The sequence below is a fragment of the Giraffa tippelskirchi genome, chromosome 2 (assembly GCF_054371585.1).
Source record: "Giraffa tippelskirchi isolate mGirTip1 chromosome 2, T2T-mGirTip1v1.2.pri, whole genome shotgun sequence".
Taxonomy (NCBI): Eukaryota; Metazoa; Chordata; class Mammalia; order Artiodactyla; family Giraffidae; genus Giraffa; species Giraffa tippelskirchi.
The window spans coordinates 181,522,484-181,543,543 of NC_137276.1; the positions used below are offsets into that span (position 1 = coordinate 181,522,484).

The 21,060-nt window shown below is 40.0% G+C and overlaps 1 protein-coding gene and 1 long non-coding RNA gene across 40 annotated transcripts in view; both read right to left on the reverse strand.

Moving 5' to 3' along the window:
• Nucleotides 1–393: 393 nt before the first annotated feature.
• On the reverse strand, nucleotides 394–4,368 carry LOC145539037 (uncharacterized). Its single transcript, XR_014077528.1, has 2 exons — nucleotides 945–4,368; nucleotides 394–856 (listed from the first exon to the last, which is right to left on the reverse strand). It is a non-coding gene; the product is annotated as an uncharacterized LOC145539037 (long non-coding RNA).
• A 9,005-nt stretch (nucleotides 4,369–13,373) lies between these two features.
• The window catches only part of BBX (BBX high mobility group box domain containing), a 285,777-nt gene continuing 278,090 nt past the window's right edge, over nucleotides 13,374–21,060 (reverse strand). For 21 of the 39 annotated variants that reach the window (XM_081572319.1, XM_081572299.1, XM_081572331.1 and 18 more), the window contains 3 exons: nucleotides 20,348–20,545; nucleotides 18,165–18,351; nucleotides 13,374–13,567 (listed from right to left, as the gene is read on the reverse strand). In XM_081572319.1, the coding sequence (XP_081428445.1) occupies nucleotides 13,480–13,567; nucleotides 18,165–18,351; nucleotides 20,348–20,545 (473 nt within the window). In that variant the 3' untranslated portion in view covers nucleotides 13,374–13,479. The remainder of the gene's footprint in view (nucleotides 13,568–18,164; nucleotides 18,352–20,347; nucleotides 20,546–21,060) is intronic. The other 18 variants (XM_081572309.1, XM_081572333.1, XM_081572326.1 and 15 more) reach the window with 3 other exon arrangements.

Consider the following 21,060-nt stretch of genomic DNA (forward strand, 5'->3'; position numbering starts at 1 on the left):
AACTTCTGCCCACCAGGATGCTCGGGTCCAGCCTAAGGCAGCCCTAAGGTCCAGCCTAAGGGTCTCCAGGCTTGCATCTTCCCTGAGTCTAGAGATTTAAAGTTCCCTTTCTTCTTGCTCTTGCTGAATCAGATTAAATAAAGACAGCATTAGCAGCACAAAGAATTTAATGAAGTGGTTAATGGTGTGGGTGATGTCAATAGGAATTTGGCAGCATCTGCGAGGATAATCTGAGAGAAATAATCAAGAGTTGACAACCCTTCTTTCAGAAAGCAAAATTGCCTGGTTCTGGTTATACCAGTAGTTATTGGCTTCCCTGCCTGCAAAAATGTCACAGTAATACCAATGGGGTTGTTTACACAAGTGGAAAAAATCTGACTCCTTGATAACATGTTTCAGTTGCAACCCCTTTAATGACACTCAGAGGCCTTCCAGTAAGAGAGAAATCTCCAAACTAAGGGAGCAGTTGTCCGGAAACAGTGCCCTTCCTCACTAAGGTTATTTATGTTCATTGGGCTAATGGTTTTTGTCCAGTAATACATTTAAATTGCTTTTCATTTTACAGTTATGCTTTGCTATCACATTTCAGAAAGTGGCTTCTCTTCCTCTGTACAGCCGGCAATTTCCTCAAGTATGCGATGACAGCATTGTCCTTTTGAAGTCATTTGAAATAGACTCGGTCTCAGCCATCTCTCAGGAGAATATTCTCTGGCTGATCATCATAGTCAAGTGGAAAGTACAAATGAACTTGGGCTGTCTGGTTCTTTCTCTCTCTGGTTCCCTGGAGGCCCTGCAGCAGGGTGATGGCGAGCCTGTGATCTGGGATGGAGCCCGACTTTCAGAACTCTGACGTTATCTGAGAAACAGGCCCCCAGTTCGGGTATGAGAAGTGCAAGGATGGAGAGGAGACACTGCAAATGATTTATACACTGAGTCACACTTACTTGGTATGGATGACAAAGAAGAGAGGGCTCTGTAGAAACGAACACAATCAGGTTTATACAACCTTGTAGCGGAGATTGTTCAGTTCAACTGACAGCTCATGGGGCAGTTGGGGAAAAAAAGTCTTCTTTTAAATCTAGGGGGAAAAAGGTGGGTCAGGCTCTGAAATAAATATGAAGCACATATATAATTCTAAACTCAAATATATGAGGTAGTAACTGTGATATAAATGCCATAATATATTAGCTTTATTTTAAAAAACTGAAGTAAAAATTTACACAAAGATGGATCACACTTATGCCTGATTTTGAATCTGAGAACTAAGTGTATATTGTAAGTTTTGAAGGTATAGGATACCTCATTTTATTGCACGTCACACATAATGCATTTTTTTTAAACAAATTGAAGGTTTATGGCAACCCTGGATCAAACAAGTTATTTTTTTCCAATAGCATTTGCTCACTTTGTGTCCCTGTGTCAAGTTTTGAAAGTTCTTGAAATAGTTCAAACATTTTCGTTATTGTTACATTTGTTACCATGATCTGTGATCAGTGACCTTTGATGTTTCTACAATTCCCTGACAGCTCAGGTGATAATTAGCATTTTTTAGCAATGAAGTATTTTAAAATTAAGATATGTACATTTTTTAGACATAATGCCATTGCACACTTAAACTCCAGTATAGTGTAAATGTAACTTTTACATGCACTGAGAAACTGGAAAACTCATGTGGACCCACTTCATTGCAGTGGTCTGGAACTGAATCCACAATATCTCCGAGGTATGCCTGTAATGGTTTAAGTTAATATGAGGTTAACATTCAAGTTTAAAAGTTTTAACCTTACTGTAGAGTTGACTGGGAAGCAAAGAAAAGGGACCGAGAAGTGTAAATTGCGCTGCTCATCGGTAGCAGTTTCATCTCAGAAACCTCGGCTCTGCGCCAAGACGTGGAGGACTGTGGTGGCAGCGATTGCCCCTCAGCAGGGAAAGGTGAGCCCTTGGGGAAAATCTGTTCCCTGCTCCGTGAGGCGGGCATCTTCCCTGCCCGCTGTGCGATCTTGCCACTTGGTTGGCTCTACCTTGTCTGTGACTGCAGGCGAGGGCCTGTTCTTCTCCAGGAATACTATTCATCAGCTAATTCATGACTCTGTTCATCTTGCCACCACCAATTACTGACATTGCTCTCTGCAGTCGGCTCAAAAGCTGGGACAGATTCTGTCTAAAATAGATAGTTGGCTGAGGAGCAGGTGGTGGTGGTCGTGGCAGGCAAGAATGTCACACAAAGGCAACTCGGAAGGGAAAAGTGCGCACCCGGACCAGACAACCATTTGTTTTTTAAAAGAAGGCATATGGAATATTGGATGTGTGGGTAGGAGTGAAAGAAGAACCCTAAAATAGTAATTCACATGGATAAATGCCCAAACACAGAAGAAAAAGATCTTGGTCTGATTCCAGTTTGAGTGGTGTTCCTAGGGAGGATTGTGGCATGCTTTAGAGACAACCCCTCTGCATTCCCTTTCAAACTTCAGTTCCCATCTGGTGGGTTGGTGCAGGTGTTTGAAGACCCTTGTCTTTGCTGTTGCTTCAATCACAGTCCTCAGCACACAAGTGCTGCTCTGGAAATATTGTTTTATATGTGACCCATTCCTTTGAAGTCAGATCTTTGGGATGTAGGGCTTCCCTGGTAGCTCAGATAGTGAAGAACCTGCCTGAAGTGCAGGAGACCCACGTTCAATCCCTGGGTAGGGAAGATCCCCTGGAGAAGGGAATGGCTACCCACTCCAGCAATCTTGCCTAGAGAAGTCCTTGAACAGAGGAGCCTGGCAGGCTACAGTCCACAGGGTTGCAAAGAGTCGGACATGACCGAGAGACTAACACACACACACGATACTTTGGGATGTGGGGAGAGGAAGACCAAAGAGGACTTTTGGCAACGCAGATCCCACTGACTTGAGTATTTGGGGGTCACAGACAGACAGCTGATGAACTTTAACTAAACTCTTTAAAAGTTCTAAAACTTCCAAATTCAGACACTAATTACAGGGCAGTTTCCATATCTGAGGGACAATTTAATTCCTAAAGCAGATGATTTGGAGTTAAAGGATTCTTTTAACTATTAATCCCTAAAATGGGAATATTGATTTGGGTGTGCTGAGGTAAATGTTTAGTTTGAAAAGGAGAGGCACAGCTTTCAGTACATAGGAAGTAATCCTGAAGAGTCCTAGATAAGAATAGGTTCTTCCTGTAGCAAAGTTCTCTTTAAAGGCTGAGGATTAGCAAAAGATTCACTTGCTCAATTGAGATCCAAATTGAAATGGTGGCAGAACACATTAAAAATGAGCATCTTTCCCCATAGGCCCGTGGAGGAAGGCATTTCTTGTCATTCACCCAGCCATAAAAACCTTACAGATATTCTCAGTGGAGAAGAAAGAAGAAGGGGAAAAGAAAAAACAGCTTTTGTGAGTGGACAGTGTGGAAGTGGGAAGATGTGCTGTTTTAGCAAGAGCTGGAACTCAGGTGGGAAAAAGGTACAGAGCCCAGCAAGAAGGAAAAGAAAGTGAGGGAATCCTACTATCTGGCTCCAGGATCACTTCTCTAACCCTAAAGCGATCAGTTCTCCAACCCTAAGGCCAACTGCTTAAACTGTGCTTCTCGACCCTACGATTTCTGATATCCTTAGGCCATCGTGCCAAGGCTGTAGATGTGCTATCTAACTGTACATCAGTCCTGGAATCAGTGTAGCTGGGAAGTTCCATACCCTGGGACACATTATATGCTGTAACTTGGATCTTCCTCAGAGATCTGATAAATCAAAAGAATTTTATTCTTTCAAAGTAGAACAGGGAACTCCCTGGTGGTCCAGTGGTTGATTCTGTGTTTCCACTGCAGGGGGCACAGTTTCAAACCTTGGTGGGGAAACTAAGATCCCACATGCCATTAAAAAAAAACACAAAAAAACAGTATCACACACCCATTTTCTTAGTCTTCAAAATGCAGATTATCAAGTTCCCAGGTGGCTCAGATAGTAAAGAATCTGTCTGCAATGTAGGAGACCCAGGTTTGCAAAATCCCTGGGCTGGGAAGATCCCCTGGAGATGGGAATGGCTACTCACTCCAGTATTCTTGCCTGGAGAATCAGAGGAGCCTGGCAGGCAATGGTCGTGAGTTTGCAAAGAATCAGACACAACTGAGTGACTAACATTCACTCTCCAGTGGCTAAGACTCTGTGATTCCACTGCAGGGGGCAGTTTCAATCCCTGGTGGGGAACTAAGATCCCACATGTCAGTTAAAAAAAAAAAAAAATGTAGAACAGCATCAAACACTCATTTTCTTTTAGTCTTCAAAATGCAGATTATCAAGTTTCACATGAATTTGTATGTAACTTCTTGCTGTTTGTTGTCCATGCCCAACTTCATTTGTATTGCATTTCAGCAGACCAATTCTAACCCCAGTAGACCATACACCCTCAGAAGACTGCCTTGTTGGTGCTTAGCAGGTCCAAGAGCAGGCATCCATCACAGAACTGAGGAATGACTGGATTGGTGGGGAGCATGACAGCAATTTAATGGATGTGCCATATGGGTAGTGAACTCTTTTGGAGCCAAAATAAGTGAGGTGAACTAATTTTTACGGGCTTTGAAACAGAAGTGGATGAAGCACTGTTTTTATTGTATTTATTTTTATAAATAAAAATTGCACATTGTGTGTAGTTTTTGTATGTATACTGTATATTGTTTATAATTCTATTGTATTGTATTTATTCTAACAACAGTTTTGATTTTGACTGACACACAACACAGGTTTAATGCAGGTGAGGCTAGGCTTCCATGTGTTAAATACTTCATATTCTACTTACAAGAAGGGTTCAGTTTTTGAGGACTTGTCAAAAATATCACTTTTATTTTTAATACACTGCTATAAATACCTAAGCCAAGATACAGCATGGGAGAAGTAAAAATTTTAAGTTATTTTATAAAAGGTCATCTAAATTTCTCTAGTATTCATCTCAAAGATTGTATCTTGGAGGGAAAAAATTTTTAAATTATATCAGTATTGCTTTTCTATTCAATATACTTCAAATAAATGCTTCATATTAGACAGCAAATTATTAGCTATTTTTGCATCTACCAAGTATATTGCTTTTAATGTGTTTTCAGTGCCTTCATATTTTGTTTCTGGAAGATATGAATTTTTATGTTTAATATGTCTTTCATAAGCACCACGGATATGATGTCGAATAGTAGAAAAAAATCAAGACATTATACACGAGTATATTTCTTGGAAGTATTTCCATGCTGGCATTAAAACCATTTTGATTTTGGCTTTAAAATCACTTTTAGGGAGAAGGAAATGGCAACCCACTCCAGTATTCTTGCCTGGAAAAGTCCATGGACAGAGGAGCCTGGTGGGCTGCAGTCCATGGGGTTACATGACTGAGCACGCGTGCATGAGGGTGGAGGGAAATGGGTTGGTAGCAATAAACTGGTAGAACCAAAAAAAAAAAAAAAAATCACTTTTAGACATTGAACTTTTAAAGACCTGTTTGTATGAACTTTCCTTTTCTCCCTTTCATTCTCCATCGTTCTCAAGAAACTTTCAATCCCCATTTTTTCGTCTGACTCTGCAATACACAATCCTGAGACAAAATGACCTTTTGTGAAATTCTCTAGGGTAAGGGATCTCCAAGTAGCTGAGCCTTAAAGCAGGAATTATTATTTTATCTCTTCCAGCAAAGGATTTCACTTTATGCTTTAATTTCTGGCCTGTTGACCCAGGATTGCAGATTCTTTAAGTCTTTGGGAACCTGCCTTCTAAAGTTCATCGAAAATTTTGTCTCTACTTCTCCCCGACAAGAACAGAGCTCACTCTTAAAAGTCTGGGAGAGAAAATGTAGTGGGGATAGGGTTGCAGGGAAATGTAAGGGACACAGCAAGTTAATAAAAATTTTATATGGTTGTAAGTTTTAGCATTTGGGCCTTTTTAGACATTAACTAGAAAAAAAAATCATAGAAAGCATGACCTAAATAAATCACATGTTATGAAAAGCCATCTTTGATTACTAAAATCTGCTTAGAGAGTGTAAATTTAAAAAGGTCAAGTACAGAGGTACCCAGCGTTTTTTAAATTTCAAATGACCTTCACTCCGGCAATGCTGTGGGTCATGGATTTCTTTTGCTTTGGACAAGAAACATACTTTTTGAATTGTGAGGTGATACATGGAATGAATATTTGTGTATATAAAAATATTTGCTTTTAAAGACTGTATCTGAAGTATTTATACATGAAATCTCATCTGGGATATGCATCTCTCAGTTGGGGAATGAAATGGTGGAAAATGGGTGAAATACAGATGAAATGAGAACTGAGGACATACAGGTACTTGATACAGGGTGATGGGTACATGGAATTCAATATGCTAACTTCTCTGCCTTTGCATCTATTTGTAAATTTCCGTATTTCAAAAAGGTGAGGTTTCTGATACACTGTGATTAATAATTTTACCTTCATTCAGTTTGCATGAAATACAGTATTAGTTTTAGCTCACTTACTGGTAAGAACCATGTTATTGTTCCTTTCAACAAATTTCATGTTCTACCCCAAAGGACAGATGTAATTATATATGTAAGATCATAAAATCACACATAAGTGCATATTGTCATCCTTTTTTCTAACTCAACTTATATTCTTTGGCATGGTGTTCCCCCTAGTATACTTTATTCTCAATAATGCAAAGGAAGTGCACTATGAGTATTAGAAAATATAATTCATTAGGCAGACTGATCTTATAGAAAAATCTTAACAGTACTACATACACAAGTATGGATTAGCTATGTGAAATTAACCTATCATGGGTTTTCCATACCATCAAATCTCCTGAAACACCTTACCCCAAGGTATCAGGGCCTTAGAAGTTCATTTTGAAGATTAAGTTACACTTAGCATCTCCTTTGAATACACTAACATATCAACCTTCAAGTTGGAATGAATATAGGTAACAATTACCACTTAATGGGCATTTCTGTTACAATGCCTCACACCAACATTTTCATATATATTGTCTTTTTATCCCAGTAGTGGTGTTAAGAAGGTATTATTACCATCATTTAGGTAAGTGAAGTGTGATTCAGGGAGGTTAAGAAACCTAGTGGTAATTGGGTGGACCCAAACTTTGGAGCCAAATATGTCTGAATGCAAACAACTGTGACATAATCATAGCATATATGGATTTGGGTTGCCTAAAAAGTCTGTTTGGGTTTTGCCATGTTATAGAAAAACAGAAATGAACCATTTGGCCAACCCAATAGTTACATCATGTGTGCGCATGTGCACTCATGCACCATTCCAAAGGATTAAAAAAAAACAACAACCCAGGATATCCAAGGTTTTAGGTCTCAGGAACATCCTATTCAGCAAAGTTGAGGTCTGTGTTTATACTACTGTCTTAATGATACTATTCCAATCCTTTTACTGGTTCAGGGAAAGACAATGTGCTTAGGTCACACTTTCCAAGGTGGCTCTTCTGCACGTGGACTGAAGTGTTCTTCCTTCTGTAGGGATGACCTCTGCTCTACATGTTAGGGAAAGCAACTAAGGCTGCTCAGACAGAGGTGAATCTCAGGTAGAGTTTCGAGGAGACCATCATATGACATTCTAAAATAGCTGAGAGGTCTTACTTGTATTCAAGTATTTTCCTTACTAGTTTTTAGTGAAATGGTATACTGAAGGCATATACACGATGGTCAGTAGTTTGAACCAAAAAAAAATATATATATTTAAATAATATCTTTAAAATATTTCAAATTTTTATTAAATATTTTTATTCAGTTTTAAGATCACAGTTAAAGTACTTTAGCATGTTATACACATGACTTACATGTGCAATTTTTAGAAATATCAAATTAAGTATAAGATTTTGAAGAAAGAAATTATATAAATGTGTATATTGACTTTTACTACACATACATCTAAGAAAGCAATAATTCTGTTGTACCATTAAGTGGAAATCATTTATTACATGGCATGTTTACACCAACTCTAAAGAGAACCAAGCCAATTTCTGAAAGCAAAAAAATGAGCGATTCGGTCATGCTGAAAACTGTCAACAGACTTAAGATCTGGTGGTCAAATGAAGCTGTGGTTAATTTTTGACAGGTAAGTAAGCAATTCAAACCTGTGAGAAAAGTTCATCATCTGGTATGTGGAATCTCAGGTGGTTTTTATTCCTTTTTGACAAATTCCTGAGAGCAAGACTAGTTTAGTGCTAATGAAATGAGAAATATGTTGCCAAGCATATGTTGAGCTCCAGATCACAAACCTCCCCTCCCCCAGTTCTGCTGCTAGGAGCCCAGGCACTAATGTGAGGTGTCAGGGGATGTGACCACCCCTCTGGGGCGGCAAAGGAAGGTCACTGTTAGTCTGTGAAACATGCGCCTCTGTGATTTAGGTTAGAGCTTGTGAGGTAAGACTTGCTGTGCGGTGGGAGGGCGTGGAGGCATTGAATTAGGTCTGTGTTACTCGGTAACCACTTCTGGCCCAAGTTATTAGAAAATCTTTGGAAAGAGTAGTAATGTTCACAATAACTAGGTTCTGTGCATAAAAATCAATTTAAGGGCAGGATCAATTTTGACCACTGGCTGCAACAAGAAAACAGTGGCCAGCAAAGTTCTAAGCACAAGGTTTCTTCTTTTCAATTATTAGTACAAATCATACCACCACAAATAAAATTTGGCCATGAGAGGGAGCTTTTTTGTATGTGCGAAGAAAATGTGTATTTATATATTTTTAAGGAAAGCATAGATGGAGGTGTGTGAGGGGAATCAAATGGATCTGCCTTGTTTACTCTTTTGTTGCTTCTTTTTCTATCATGTGAGGAAGATGATGTCCCCAGTGAAAAGGACAGGATTATGTAATATAGGGTATAATAAACTTCACTATCATTTCCAAAATGAAAGTAAAGCAGTCCATCAAACCCTGAATACTTCACCAGACAGATCTGGTAAGATGAACTGAAAACTCTTTTTTTTATATTATAAGTATGATGTTAGTTGATCTAAATAAGATACTTTTTAAAAAAATATCCCCAAACTCCAATAAAAACAAAATCCAAATCTAACTCTTTGGGAATACTTGTATAAATAAAAGCAACACCTAATTAACAATTAGTACACTCTTTACAAGGTGCAAAAAACAAGGTTCTATGTGGGGAAGGCTAAATTTTAATTCCCACCTAGCAGTCACGCTGAATACTTTGTCGGTCAAATGTCGTAAAAGCATTGGCTTCTGCTGCCCATTTTCAGCAATACATTGTTCTCTCTGGAGAAGGTGGTTTGTGAGTCTAAACACTGCAGTGGAAAATAGTGGCACTGAAGGTAGAAGCAAAAAAAGGACAAACTTTGGAAACAGGACTTACTGAAATTAACTGTTAAAGCCGAGGTAGCCCATTAGGGTTGGCCTTATCTGAGGGCTCTGTGGAGCACTGCAATCAAAGGTGAGCCTCCTCACAGCATCGCGCACACCCCGACTCTCCCTTTACAAATGATGACTCCGGGCCTTGCATGAATTCCTTTTCCCCGGTGAAGCGGCTTCCCCTTTGCTGTATGGATGCCGGCCTCCAGCTGCTGGTCTTCAGAACACGAAGGATTCGTACAGTAGTTTGCAGGCAGCATGGTCCCACTGCTTCACATTAATGCCAAACGCCAAACTTGGAACAGACTTCCTTGATACCCCCAGCCCTCCCCCCGCATTGTATAAACAAAACATATCATTCGGTTTTCAGCTCACTCCTAGTGCTGTTATCAATTTATAATTTGCTTGAGATTTTACATAGGTGCAAACATTTCCATATGATGAGCCAAAGACTACAGAGTGCAAACAAAATTTTCTAGGACTCAGTCAGGGTAGCATCTGACTTGATAAGAGAATGACGGGGATTAAACAAGTTGGATTCTGAATAACCAGACTAGTTCAAATGCTCCTTTTTGTTCATAGTGTTCCATCACTTTTTTCCTCTGCAGCAGTTTTAATGGCAGGAAATAGAATAACAGTGATAACATGGGGATGAGTTCAACATGGGTTTGAGGGGGCATTGGTAGAAAGCTCATCTGATGGAATTAAATAAATATATTTCCAATACTTGAGGGGAAAAGACTGTCAGGATTATGAGAGTATGACATATCCTTTAAAAAAAAGGGGGGGGCTTTAATTAATTAGCAATTTTGATCTAAAATCTGGGAACTAACCTAATTTGGGGTTAAGAACCTGTATCTTCAATGTGGCTGTAGGACATTTTTCTTTTTCCTTATCTCATTATAGTTATCCAAACAAATAAAAACTTAAAAAGGATGTCTTACAGTATTTTCTTTCACTCAGCTTCTTAAGAGCTGCAGCTTCAGTTACTATTATATACTCTACACACTTCAAAATTACATAGGAAAATACCCAGAATAACTAAATAAATAAAAGGCTAAAGAAAACTGGAACAGTACTGCGTCTCCATCTGAGACTGATCATCCACTTCCAGCATCACAGAGAAGGGCTAGGACAATTTTTTTTTGTTTTTCAAAAGATTTATATACAGGTTTGAATCCAGAAATTAAGGTTAAAAGCATAAATATTGATAATTTCAACTAGATTCAGAATGGTTTCAGAAAGATATGATACAACAATTTAGAATAAAACAAAGCAGAAGAGCATCATATTTTGGTTTGCTTGAGATATACATAAGGTGCAACAACTTTTTCTCGAGGATGCTTGTGGGACAAATGTTAGTGTAGATGGTGTTTGCTGGCAGATTAAGGTACACACCATAGCAATATGATTTTCCAAAATAAAAAAGAATGCAAGAAGTGAAATGAAAATGATAAATGGGGGGGGGCACTACATGTTGGTCTGAAATACTTGTGCTAACAAATGTTATTACCTGAAAACACCAACAACCCTCTCCAGCGGATTCAGGGCATGAGAAAAGCACTATTACTGAAATCAAGACTTTGCTCAGAGAAACAACAAGGCGAGTGTCTAGAGGACTATAAAGCTTTGCAGGATTTCTGCTACTCTCAGTGCCTAACCGCTTAAAAATTAAGCATTTCTACAAAAAGTTTTTTTTAAAGTATCTGAAAACAGTCATATCCAGTAGGTTGCCCTCCACCCCCACCCCTGCCTAAGGGAAAAGCCACTGAGGTTTAGGAAAAGCAGATCAAGTAAGATATATTAATCACATAGAAAAAAGTAATCTTTTGTTTCGCTTCTTTTTAAAAAAAGGTCCCGTGAATATACAGCAATCTCTTAAGGAACTCTAGTGAAATGTAATCGGAGGACTGGAAGGAAGGAGGGGGCTCCGGCAAAAATAGATCTATTCTAACGTGTTCTAGAGAATAATAAGTTAGTACCATTGTCAAGGTGCATGTTCTGCACCAAAAAATTTTTGTTGATTTTTAATTTTTTTTGGATTTTAGCTAATAATTTTTAAATCACTGCTAGCAAGTGGTCCAAAGCCTCCAACAGCCACCAACACTAGGACCCAGCAATTTTTAAACATTTACTTTGTGTTTTGAAATTTAGAAAATATTAATAAAACAGCATCATAGTAAAAACATTATGCTACAATCTGGGGCTGCTCACCTGGTTTATTTCTATGTGAATGGGGTTAAGTTTTTAATCTCTGATTAACCTTACTTACTACTTCCATCTTCCTCCATGTTCACAAGGAATATGCATTTTTGAGGACACCATTCCAAAGTCCTGCTGCCCTCTTTAACTGCTTTAAAGAAAAACCCCCAATTCTCCCTATCCTTTTTCAATTTTGTTAGTATGATGTACATATTTTCCAGCACCGAAACCGAAGTAGTATCTACAACCGTGAAAAGCTAAACCTAGTCAGTACTAATAGAGTCATTTTTTGTATGGCTATTAGGTCAAATTACGATTAGAAAAAAAAATCATCATTACACTTGAGTCAAGTATAAATAAGAAAGCTAGATAAAACCTTGTAAACTGTCACCATTTAGAGAGCTAATTCAAAAGCTTCAAACTCGAACTAACACTATCAAAATTCTGCCAGTTTGAAAACCAATAAAAATTATTGCTGGAATCCAATAATTAAAATTTGGTAGTTTGTGCTGTGATGCAAGAGTGGGGAAATACTTTGTGCTATGGAACAAATACCCTGTAAAATGTGTAGCCGCCGACTAATTTTGATTTATCACTTTGCATCTGTTGCTAAGAAACAAGACACTGTGAACGTCAGGCGGTGGAGTCAATATGTTGAATGTTCTAAGCCAGTTAATCCACTTGGCACTGGCATATGTACGGTTGGTTTTATGTTCAAAAGCAACAAAACACAAAAAAGAAACAGGAAACTTGCAGGTGGATCCATGACTGCGAGTCCCACTGTGGTCAGGCACACCTCCCTCATCATTTACTCAATACCTCCGTAATCACAAAAACTCAAAATGGCTCTAAAAACCTGCTGTGCCAATTAGGCTGTGCATAGCAATTGCTACCCGTCCAGTCTGTCTGGGATGGATGTAAAAGGTCTGTAGCTCAAAGTCCACATGAGGTGAGTGTCTTCAATGTGTTCAGAATAGTGAAGTAATACTAAGGTCACTTCTGAATAATAGTTTTCTTTTTTTTTGTTTGTTTGTCTGTATGAACAATCCATTGGTTACTCAGACCCCTGTGTAAAAAATAAAAAGAATCCTCAAGGCATGAAAACATTTGTAATCTGCAGGACTTTTTCCCTGTCTGGGAAAATATTTGCCACAATTTGCCCCAAGCAAATTCTTCTTGGTCACTCAAGGCTAAGAAAAAAAAAAAAAATTCAGCTTGCAAGAATTGTAATTTTTTTTCCTCTCTTTCTCTTTTTGCCAGCAAACTACCACTCTGGTGGCAAATATAAAAGTGCAGAATATAGGGACCACGAGGCCGAGCATACACCGCTAACAATGGTACATCTGCCTGCCCGTGCTGCTTGGGAGTCTTTGAACAGGCATTTTAATATTATTCTACAATATAAATGTAGGTATAACCTATTATATAAACCATCTTAGAACTTAAATCTCCATGTACAAAAAAGACTAGGAATATCTAATAATAACTAGTGCAGTGCGTCAGTTTTTGCTTTTTCTTTTTTTGTTGGTTTTTTGTTTTTGTTTTGAAAGAATAACTAGGTAATATACGAAACTAGTTTCACACTCTCTGGTTGGTAAAAGAGATGCTGGATGAGCTACAGTAAAGGCAGCCTTTTACCAAGTTACCACCTGTTACCATCAAAAGCCTTCAATAGAAAGCAAAGGTCTAGATCATCCCGTTTCTGGTCAGTATCAGACAGATCACATCACCCTCAAAGATTCTGGGTTCTGAGAGAACAAAACTGGCCCAGGGTGCCAACTTCTGCTTCAAGTGAATCTGGGCCATGGAGGGCAACAAGCACTTGTTTGCAGTCTATATTTTCCACCACATGGACTCACTAGCATCCCTCGGTAAAGACAAGGCTAGGGTAGTAGGTAAAGCACAATGTTTTACAATTAAAGGGCGCTTCACTGGTCAGCGCAGGAAATAAGTACAGGAGCCTGTGGCATTTCTTTTGGCTGTCCATCATGGGTGAGTGGAGTTGACCTCTGACCTCTGTAAAACAAGAGGAAAAGAAAGAGAGAAATCACTTCTTGAGAGTATGTTATTAGAAATAGGAGAGGATGATGAATGACCAACAAAAGTTTTCCAATATATCTTGTTTAACAGATGCTACTGACATACTACTTATGCCTTTTAATTAAAACTGCTTTAAAGAATCTTTATTTTTCTTTTTTAAGGGTTTCGTACCTCAATTCCTCTCACACAACTCAACAACACTCTCTGCCCTCAAACAAGCACCTCCGCTACGAAGAGACAAAACCCGAGGCACCAACAAATTTGGGGAAATTATCTAAGAAGTGGAAAACTTTCAGTCAAGAGTGATGGTTTCAGGATGGCAATATTCCTTTGGAGCTTCTTATATTAAAAAAGGACACATTCCTTTCCTTGACTTGACCAAGGGGGAGGCTATCCTATACTAACTGATAACCTTCAGACTCGTTTCTTGATATACAATAATAGGCCCAATTTCAAAATTTAAGGCCAATAAAAGGGTCAGCCTCTGCAGAGAGAGGTGAACTGTGACTGAAAAAATGAATGAAAAGAAAACAGTGAAGCCCTCCTGATGAAAGAGAAGTCTCAAAGGCATATGGAGGGAGAGTGTACAGAGAAGAAGGGGAGGACCAACTCGGAATTTCAGTGTGTGAGAAAATTCAGTCATCTTGAGCCAAAATCTACACATATGGAGAAAGAACTCTAGACAAGACTTTAAAAATTCATGGAAATTCTTATCATTTGGATTGGATCTACATCAAATAGCTTATTTTTCATTTTTTTTTAATGAGTAGGAAGAAAAATGCCACTTGCTTCACGGTTATAAGAACATTTCTTGGTAGAGTCTACAGAGCCTCTCATTCTAAAAAGACAGGATAGGGCACACCTGTGACATTTCCTAACAGGCTTCCCAAGCCTCAACGAGCCACATGCACTGCTGAAAATACGGGGGGCACGCAGCAATGTCTTCACTGGATTGACCATCTCAATACAGTATCTTTAGATTATGTGAAATAAGAGGAGCAATTTTAAAATTCCAACTGTGTCTCTCCATAACTATATCCAAGTTTCTTTCTCTTGATGCACAAAAAAGAAAATTAATATAGATATCTATAAATGCAACATTTTGGGATTTCAGAATCTAATGATCACTTAGCTTAAGATATCAGGAATTTTTTAGAAAAACAAAACGTGTTATAATCAAACTTCTGGATTAATCTGTTTATTCATGTGGGGATGCTTAGGAACCAGTTGTTCAATATGTTCAACTCTTTGTTCAAGAAAGATGAAATTAAAACGGTATTTTTTACTTTAAGATCGAATATGTAACAATATTACAAAAGCCAAAAACATTTTAATAAGTATTAGAAAAGGACACATACAAAGAAAAAAACGTGAAAGATGAAGAGTACAGTGAAAAAAAAAAAAGAGACATCAAGGGGGAGAGAGAAATTGGGCTGACAGCCCAGCTTGTGTGTGCACGTGGATGCTCAGTCGCTCAGTCGTGTCCGATTCTTTGTGACTCCATGGACTGTAGATTCCCAGGTTCCTCTGTCCATGGATATCCCAGGCAAGAATACTGGAGTGGGTTGCCATTTCCTACTCCAGGGGATCTTCCTGACCCAGGGATCAAATCCACATCTCCTCCATCTCCTGCATGGGCAAGCGGATTCTTTACTTCTGAGCACAAGTAGAGGTATGATGTGGCTGCCACCGAGTGGTGGTTCCAGTTCCCAGGGGCAGGTCAAGTGACAGTCCTCAGGACTCTCTAGGACAGGACAGATGCTTGCATAAGCAGCACTCTTGAGCAAATGCTAAGACACAGGCGTTCAAAGACTTGGATTCAGATCCTGACTTGGGTTAGCTGTGTGCTCTTGGCGAGTTAATTAACTGCCTGTACCATCATTAAAATGTAACTGAAAAAGATGCACCTGGCAGAGCTGATTTTAAGAATAAATTTAATGAGCTTCTGTTCTTATAAAATTTCTAGTAAATAAATAGGCTCTCAACAAAGGTTAATTTCAATTTCCTACTTCCTGTGTTTTATAAAACTGTTTTTCTATGTTGGGTTTCTGAACCCAATGTTAAGATTTCTTGTGACAAGAATGCAAGTAATATATATTTACCCCTAACTCTGTGGACCACCTTCTAAATTACGAACTAGGTGATGCCAAAGCAATAATTAATTAATGTGCAACCCAGGTATAATTACATTAAGCCTGTCCATGGAGGGAAGGCTGGTAACTCTGTTTTAACAGGTAAGGGCTAGGGTTACAACTAACATTCCCCAGAAGGAGCTGTCTTTCTGGATGTTAAGAACACTAACCATTTGTTATGTTGATAGTGAAAACTCTAATAAGCAATATTATTCTTTCCAATATGATGTGTTAAACAAAAAAGAAGAACTTCTACTCAAATCATTTTTTCCTGTACCTCTGTAGTCACTCATTCATTTGCCCATTTGTCCACTCATTCCTGATGTAACAGGAACTAAGTAAGTTGTGTACATGGAGAATAAAACCGGTGCTTTGCTTTCAAAGTACACTGGAAGGAGACAGACATCAAAAAATAACTACAGCCCCGAGTGGCAACTGGTCTAAGAGGGGTGTGTACAGAGATTGTGCAGGACTTCAGGAGGAAGACTGAGACAAGAGGACAAAGGACAGACAGTCTGAAGGAGGAGCAGCAGTTCACTGGGGAGGAGGATGTGCAAAGGCAAGAAGTGGGCTTATGTGGATGGGAGTAGGCAATTGCACATGAACGCAGGGCAGCAAGGGAGGTAGAGATGAGAGTGGAAAGGCTGTCGCTTTCTGCTGCACTGCAAGCCACAGGCGTGGGGGTGGGGGGTGGGGGGGTGTAGGTTAACAGTGCAGAGGTGTGACCTGTCATGCTCAGAAGGGGATGCTGGCACCAGCAAGGGTGACTGTGTGGTAGCTCTTTGTGAGCTCTGAATTAAGACCCCCGCTCTGAATTCTTACATGACCTCTTATTTCCATGATTTATGAGGGCACTTAATAACACTCAGGCACATATTTAATTCTTTGTGCATGCATTATGAGTTTGTCCTCTGTGCTCGACTGTGAAACGCCACGAGTAGAGAAGTGTCTGTGGGTTATCCCCCTCAGAGAGCTGAGTAGATTTTAACAATGCCTGTCACTATTCACTTGCTATTAGGCACTTGCAGTGTACACATGAAAAGGAATTTGACTTCTTGGAAATGTCTAGAGGCTATTTGTGAGGAAGCACTAGAACTGTAATATGATAGGTAAAGAGCAAGACACAAAGAAAACTTTCATCAGGGCCTCCTAAACCTGCAGAATCCACCTGCAATGCAAGAGACTCCAGTTTGATTCCTGGGTTGGGCAGATCCACTGGAGAAGGGATAGGCTATCCATTTCAGTATTCTTGGGCTTCCCTGGTGGCTCAGCTGGTAAAGAATCTGCCTGCAATGCGGGAGACCTGGGTTTGATCCCTGGGTTGGGAAGATACCCTGAACCTCCCAGTGGGAGGTTACCCACTCCAGTATTCTGGCCTGGAGAATGCCATGGACTGTACAGTCCATGGGGTCGCAAAGAGTCAGACACGACTGAGTGACTATTTCCTAACCTGGATGTGAAAGAGAATAGTGCCTGACCGGTGGGTAAACAAGTTGGGCTGGATTTCAAGCACTTTTGCGCTGAAGACTGAAAACCTAAGAAAGGAACTCATCTGCGGGTAATCCATTTTGAATAAAAATATAAAATACCTGAATTTACAAAAGACTTTCTTACCTTCCCAAATATTCCATTAAATAGCAGAACACTCAATTATATACTTAGAACTTAATAACTTTCTGTGGGGCTTTACTGAGTTCAAAAGGCTTTCACATCTGATCTCGTCTGATTCCTTACAACTATGTGATTCTTTGGGGATATTGTTATGCTAAATGGGAGAAAACTGAGGCCCAGAGAAATAAATGTCTAATAAACACAAGTTGCTTAAGATAAATCCAGGCCTTGTGCCTGCCATGAGTCAGATGGTGAGATGCTCTTTTTCCCAAACCACACAGTTTTCTTCCGCTAGAACCACCAACGTCATCCTCAGTGGGGTGTTGCCATGTGCTAGGCCTGGGACACTAGATTTATTCTATAGTACATCTCTATGAAAGGAGAACCACTTACAGCCATTGCACAGAAGAAAAAACAGAGGACAGAAAAGTGAACGCTCTTGCTCAAGGTCTTCCTTACAGTTTGCAGGTGACAGACACTGCATTCAAACCAAGGTCCGAGACGTGCCTCTAAAACTCCAATGATTAGATAATACTGCTTCTTTCTGCTCTCTTAGGACTCTTCAGAAATGAAGCTTAGTCACAGAATAAACTATATTCAAAGTAAAATTCTTGGCGGGCGTATTCCCTTCTATTTTCCCGCAGGGCTAAACAGTAACACGTGGTAAACAAAAGTCTCCCGAGCCCCAGTCATCGTGGAAAGTATCACCAATCACATCAAAAGGGATGAGCTGGGTTTGCATGTTACGGTCTCCACCCATGTTCTGTGAAAGAGGGTGAAGCTGAACGGGACCCCCAGGCCCCAGGGCAGCGAGGCTTCCCACAGCTAACCTGTGCACATTTTCCATGGCGGCCACTTCGGCCAGTGCAGCGAGGCTGAAGAAGGCGGACACGGCCGGCATCTCTGGGGTGCTGCTCCGCGTCTCCGCGGCCTCCCTGTTGTGCGAGCATTCGTCATTGCAGCCTGTCTCAGTCACCTTAGGGAGACTCCTCTGCAGTTGTTCCCTTGGTTTGTCATCTGCAGCGGAAGGGAAATTCATCATCAGAGAGGATCGCTCTGTTTTCTCTGGAGAAGGGACACAGAAAACTCAGTGCCAGACAATGTGAAATAAGCTAATATGCTTTCCTGCTCACTTCTGTCATCCATGGAATATTAAGGCTGTTACAGAATCTCCTCTTCCATGGGAATAAAACTCTTTTATTGAGCTCAGCTGCAACCACGAGCAGTACTGTGCCCTGAAGCTGAGCAGAAGAGCTATGTTTTATCCAAGGTCAAAGAATAGGCCAGTCTTGGAGAGAGAGGGGAAAAATGGGCCTTGGTCAGAATAAAACCCAAGGGACTTCTGCAGAGGGGCCAGGGGATGCTGTACAATGGCCCTGCAAAACTCAACTGACCAAATACTCTGATGACACAGCACGCCTACTATGCATGTTGGGCATTCCTACGCTGAGTTATCAATACTTAGAATGGCCTAAACTAATCCCAGTGAGATTAACCAAGGCCAGTGAGATCCACACTGTCATGTTTGTTTTGAAGACCTTCTGCAAGGGAGACAAAGGGCCTTTTGGTATTTGTGAAGAGGTGGCCGAAATGCTACACCAATACATGTGCTGGAAATGATTGCACTTCATTATGCAGCCCTTACAGATGAGGAGGAGGAGGAGGAATCTTCACCATTTTTCAAAAAACAGCTTACCTATAGAAAGTAACTGATAAAGGCTGTAAATGTCATATAGTAGAACATGACAGTGCTATATGCTTTTCCACATAAAAGGGAATGTTTTCTAAAACCTTTCACTCTTTCTACAAGCAAAACAGAAGCTATAACAACTTATACAATATGAAAATGCCAGAACAGAATCCAGAATGGATAAGGAAGGAGAACAGAGCCTGCTAGACTAATTATCAGGAAAACCAGATTCTAGTCCTTACCCTACACTTAGTTCTGAAACAAAATTCAACCTCTGTGAGCTTCACCTTCCTATATAACAGTAGAACTGGGGGTCTTCAATATGCTTTAATTTAAGGTTTAGCAATCTACACATGCAAAACACAAGTGCACAAAATCCACTAAAAGTGACTTCTAATTTCCATCTTACCGTATAATGAATCCACCAACTAGATTAACCTAAATCAGATATTTATAAATATCACCCTCAAAAAACATTCACTTAACATTTTTTTCCTATTTATAGAAGTCACTATGGACCTGACCTTTTTCTGGAAACTGGATTGGGGGAGGGGCGGGAACACCTCCTTTAGGGCTGATAGAATGAGATGCTGGAGGCACTGAAAGGCAGAAAGGCAACGGCTAACGCCACTAATGCTCTGCTGGTGGAGCACCCCAAGACGTGAGGGGGACGCGCAGTGTCACTCTCGACACCATTCCTTAACCTGGGTCCTCCAGGCAATTCCCACAGAGGCCGCCACACAGCAGAGACCACAGGCCACAAATGAAAATGGAGAAATTCACTGTAAGTTAATTACCGAGTAGCCTAGAGAACCAAGAAATCGAGAAGCATTCTCAGGCTCCTTTCATGGTCTGAATCAGCTGTATAGGATGTGAGGGATACTTGCTTTCTCAGGTTTCTTAATTCAGGGATTTACATACCTGATGATCTGGCTTGTAATGACTTAAACAGTGAACCAGGGACTTAGATTCATCCAGCACTTTTAAAAGTCTCAGATCTCTGGGAATTTACATAAGAATCTGTGGTTGTACAAGCTGAGAAAGACAAGGCAGCTAACAGTACTAAAAGCTACCTTTTCTTCCTAGGAACTCTGGATATGCTCTTGGGAAAAGACTAATGATTTTAACACAGAGACTAAAACATGTATGTTTAGAAGTCTGCAGGAAGCCAGTTCTCAAGGAGACCCAGAGAGAGAACCCATAGAGCAGACCTACTTTTCGGGGAGGACCCACAGTTGGCTTAGAGTCATTTTCTGGCCACTGAGGCCACGATGGTCCCTTGCTTGCTCTGGTCCTTTCTGTCTGAGCACTTCCTTTTCTTACCCAAAGTACCTCCTGCTGGAGACACCCGGCCATCTGCTGTCCTGACAAGGTGTGTGATCTTGGTTTTCCTTGCTTTTCTCTTTTGGCTGCCCACCAAGGGTTCTTGAGTTGTTGTTGGCTCTGGAGTGTTGGGAATGGATAGGGCATTTTTAACCTTATAAGCAGGCTCTGTGGTGTTTTTGTCTTCTGAAAATATGGCTGCAACAGGACAAACCATATACAGTTACACACAAAAACACAAGCGTTACCTGTAGAAGGAAACATTTCTAAATGTCCGATCTATTTGAACGAGAACTTCAAGTTTTCAAAGTATTGAGGGAAAAAAGAAATACTGACCATAATTTTAAACAAATATTTCTTTAAATATTAAGTACAGAATAGGATATCCTCTGTACCCCAACAGAATATTATACTAAGAGGCTAGTGGAGTAACATTTTCTAAGTGTTTGGATCTTGCAGGTTGCGGAGTGGATAAGTGTGTGTAAATATGAATAAACTGTGTCCCAACAGACAAGTTGCACACATGATCAGGATCTCTATTTGAGATCCTTTTGACCAGCTAGTCTGGAGAGGTAGATAAAAGAAGTTTCTTTCCTTCTGAGGATACTGAGGTTAAGTACGTGCTTCTTAAATTTACACTTTTCACTGGGACATTTGTTTTCAACCTCCAGGTTGGACTGATGAGAAAAGAAATTGTCTGTGAGAACTGATGT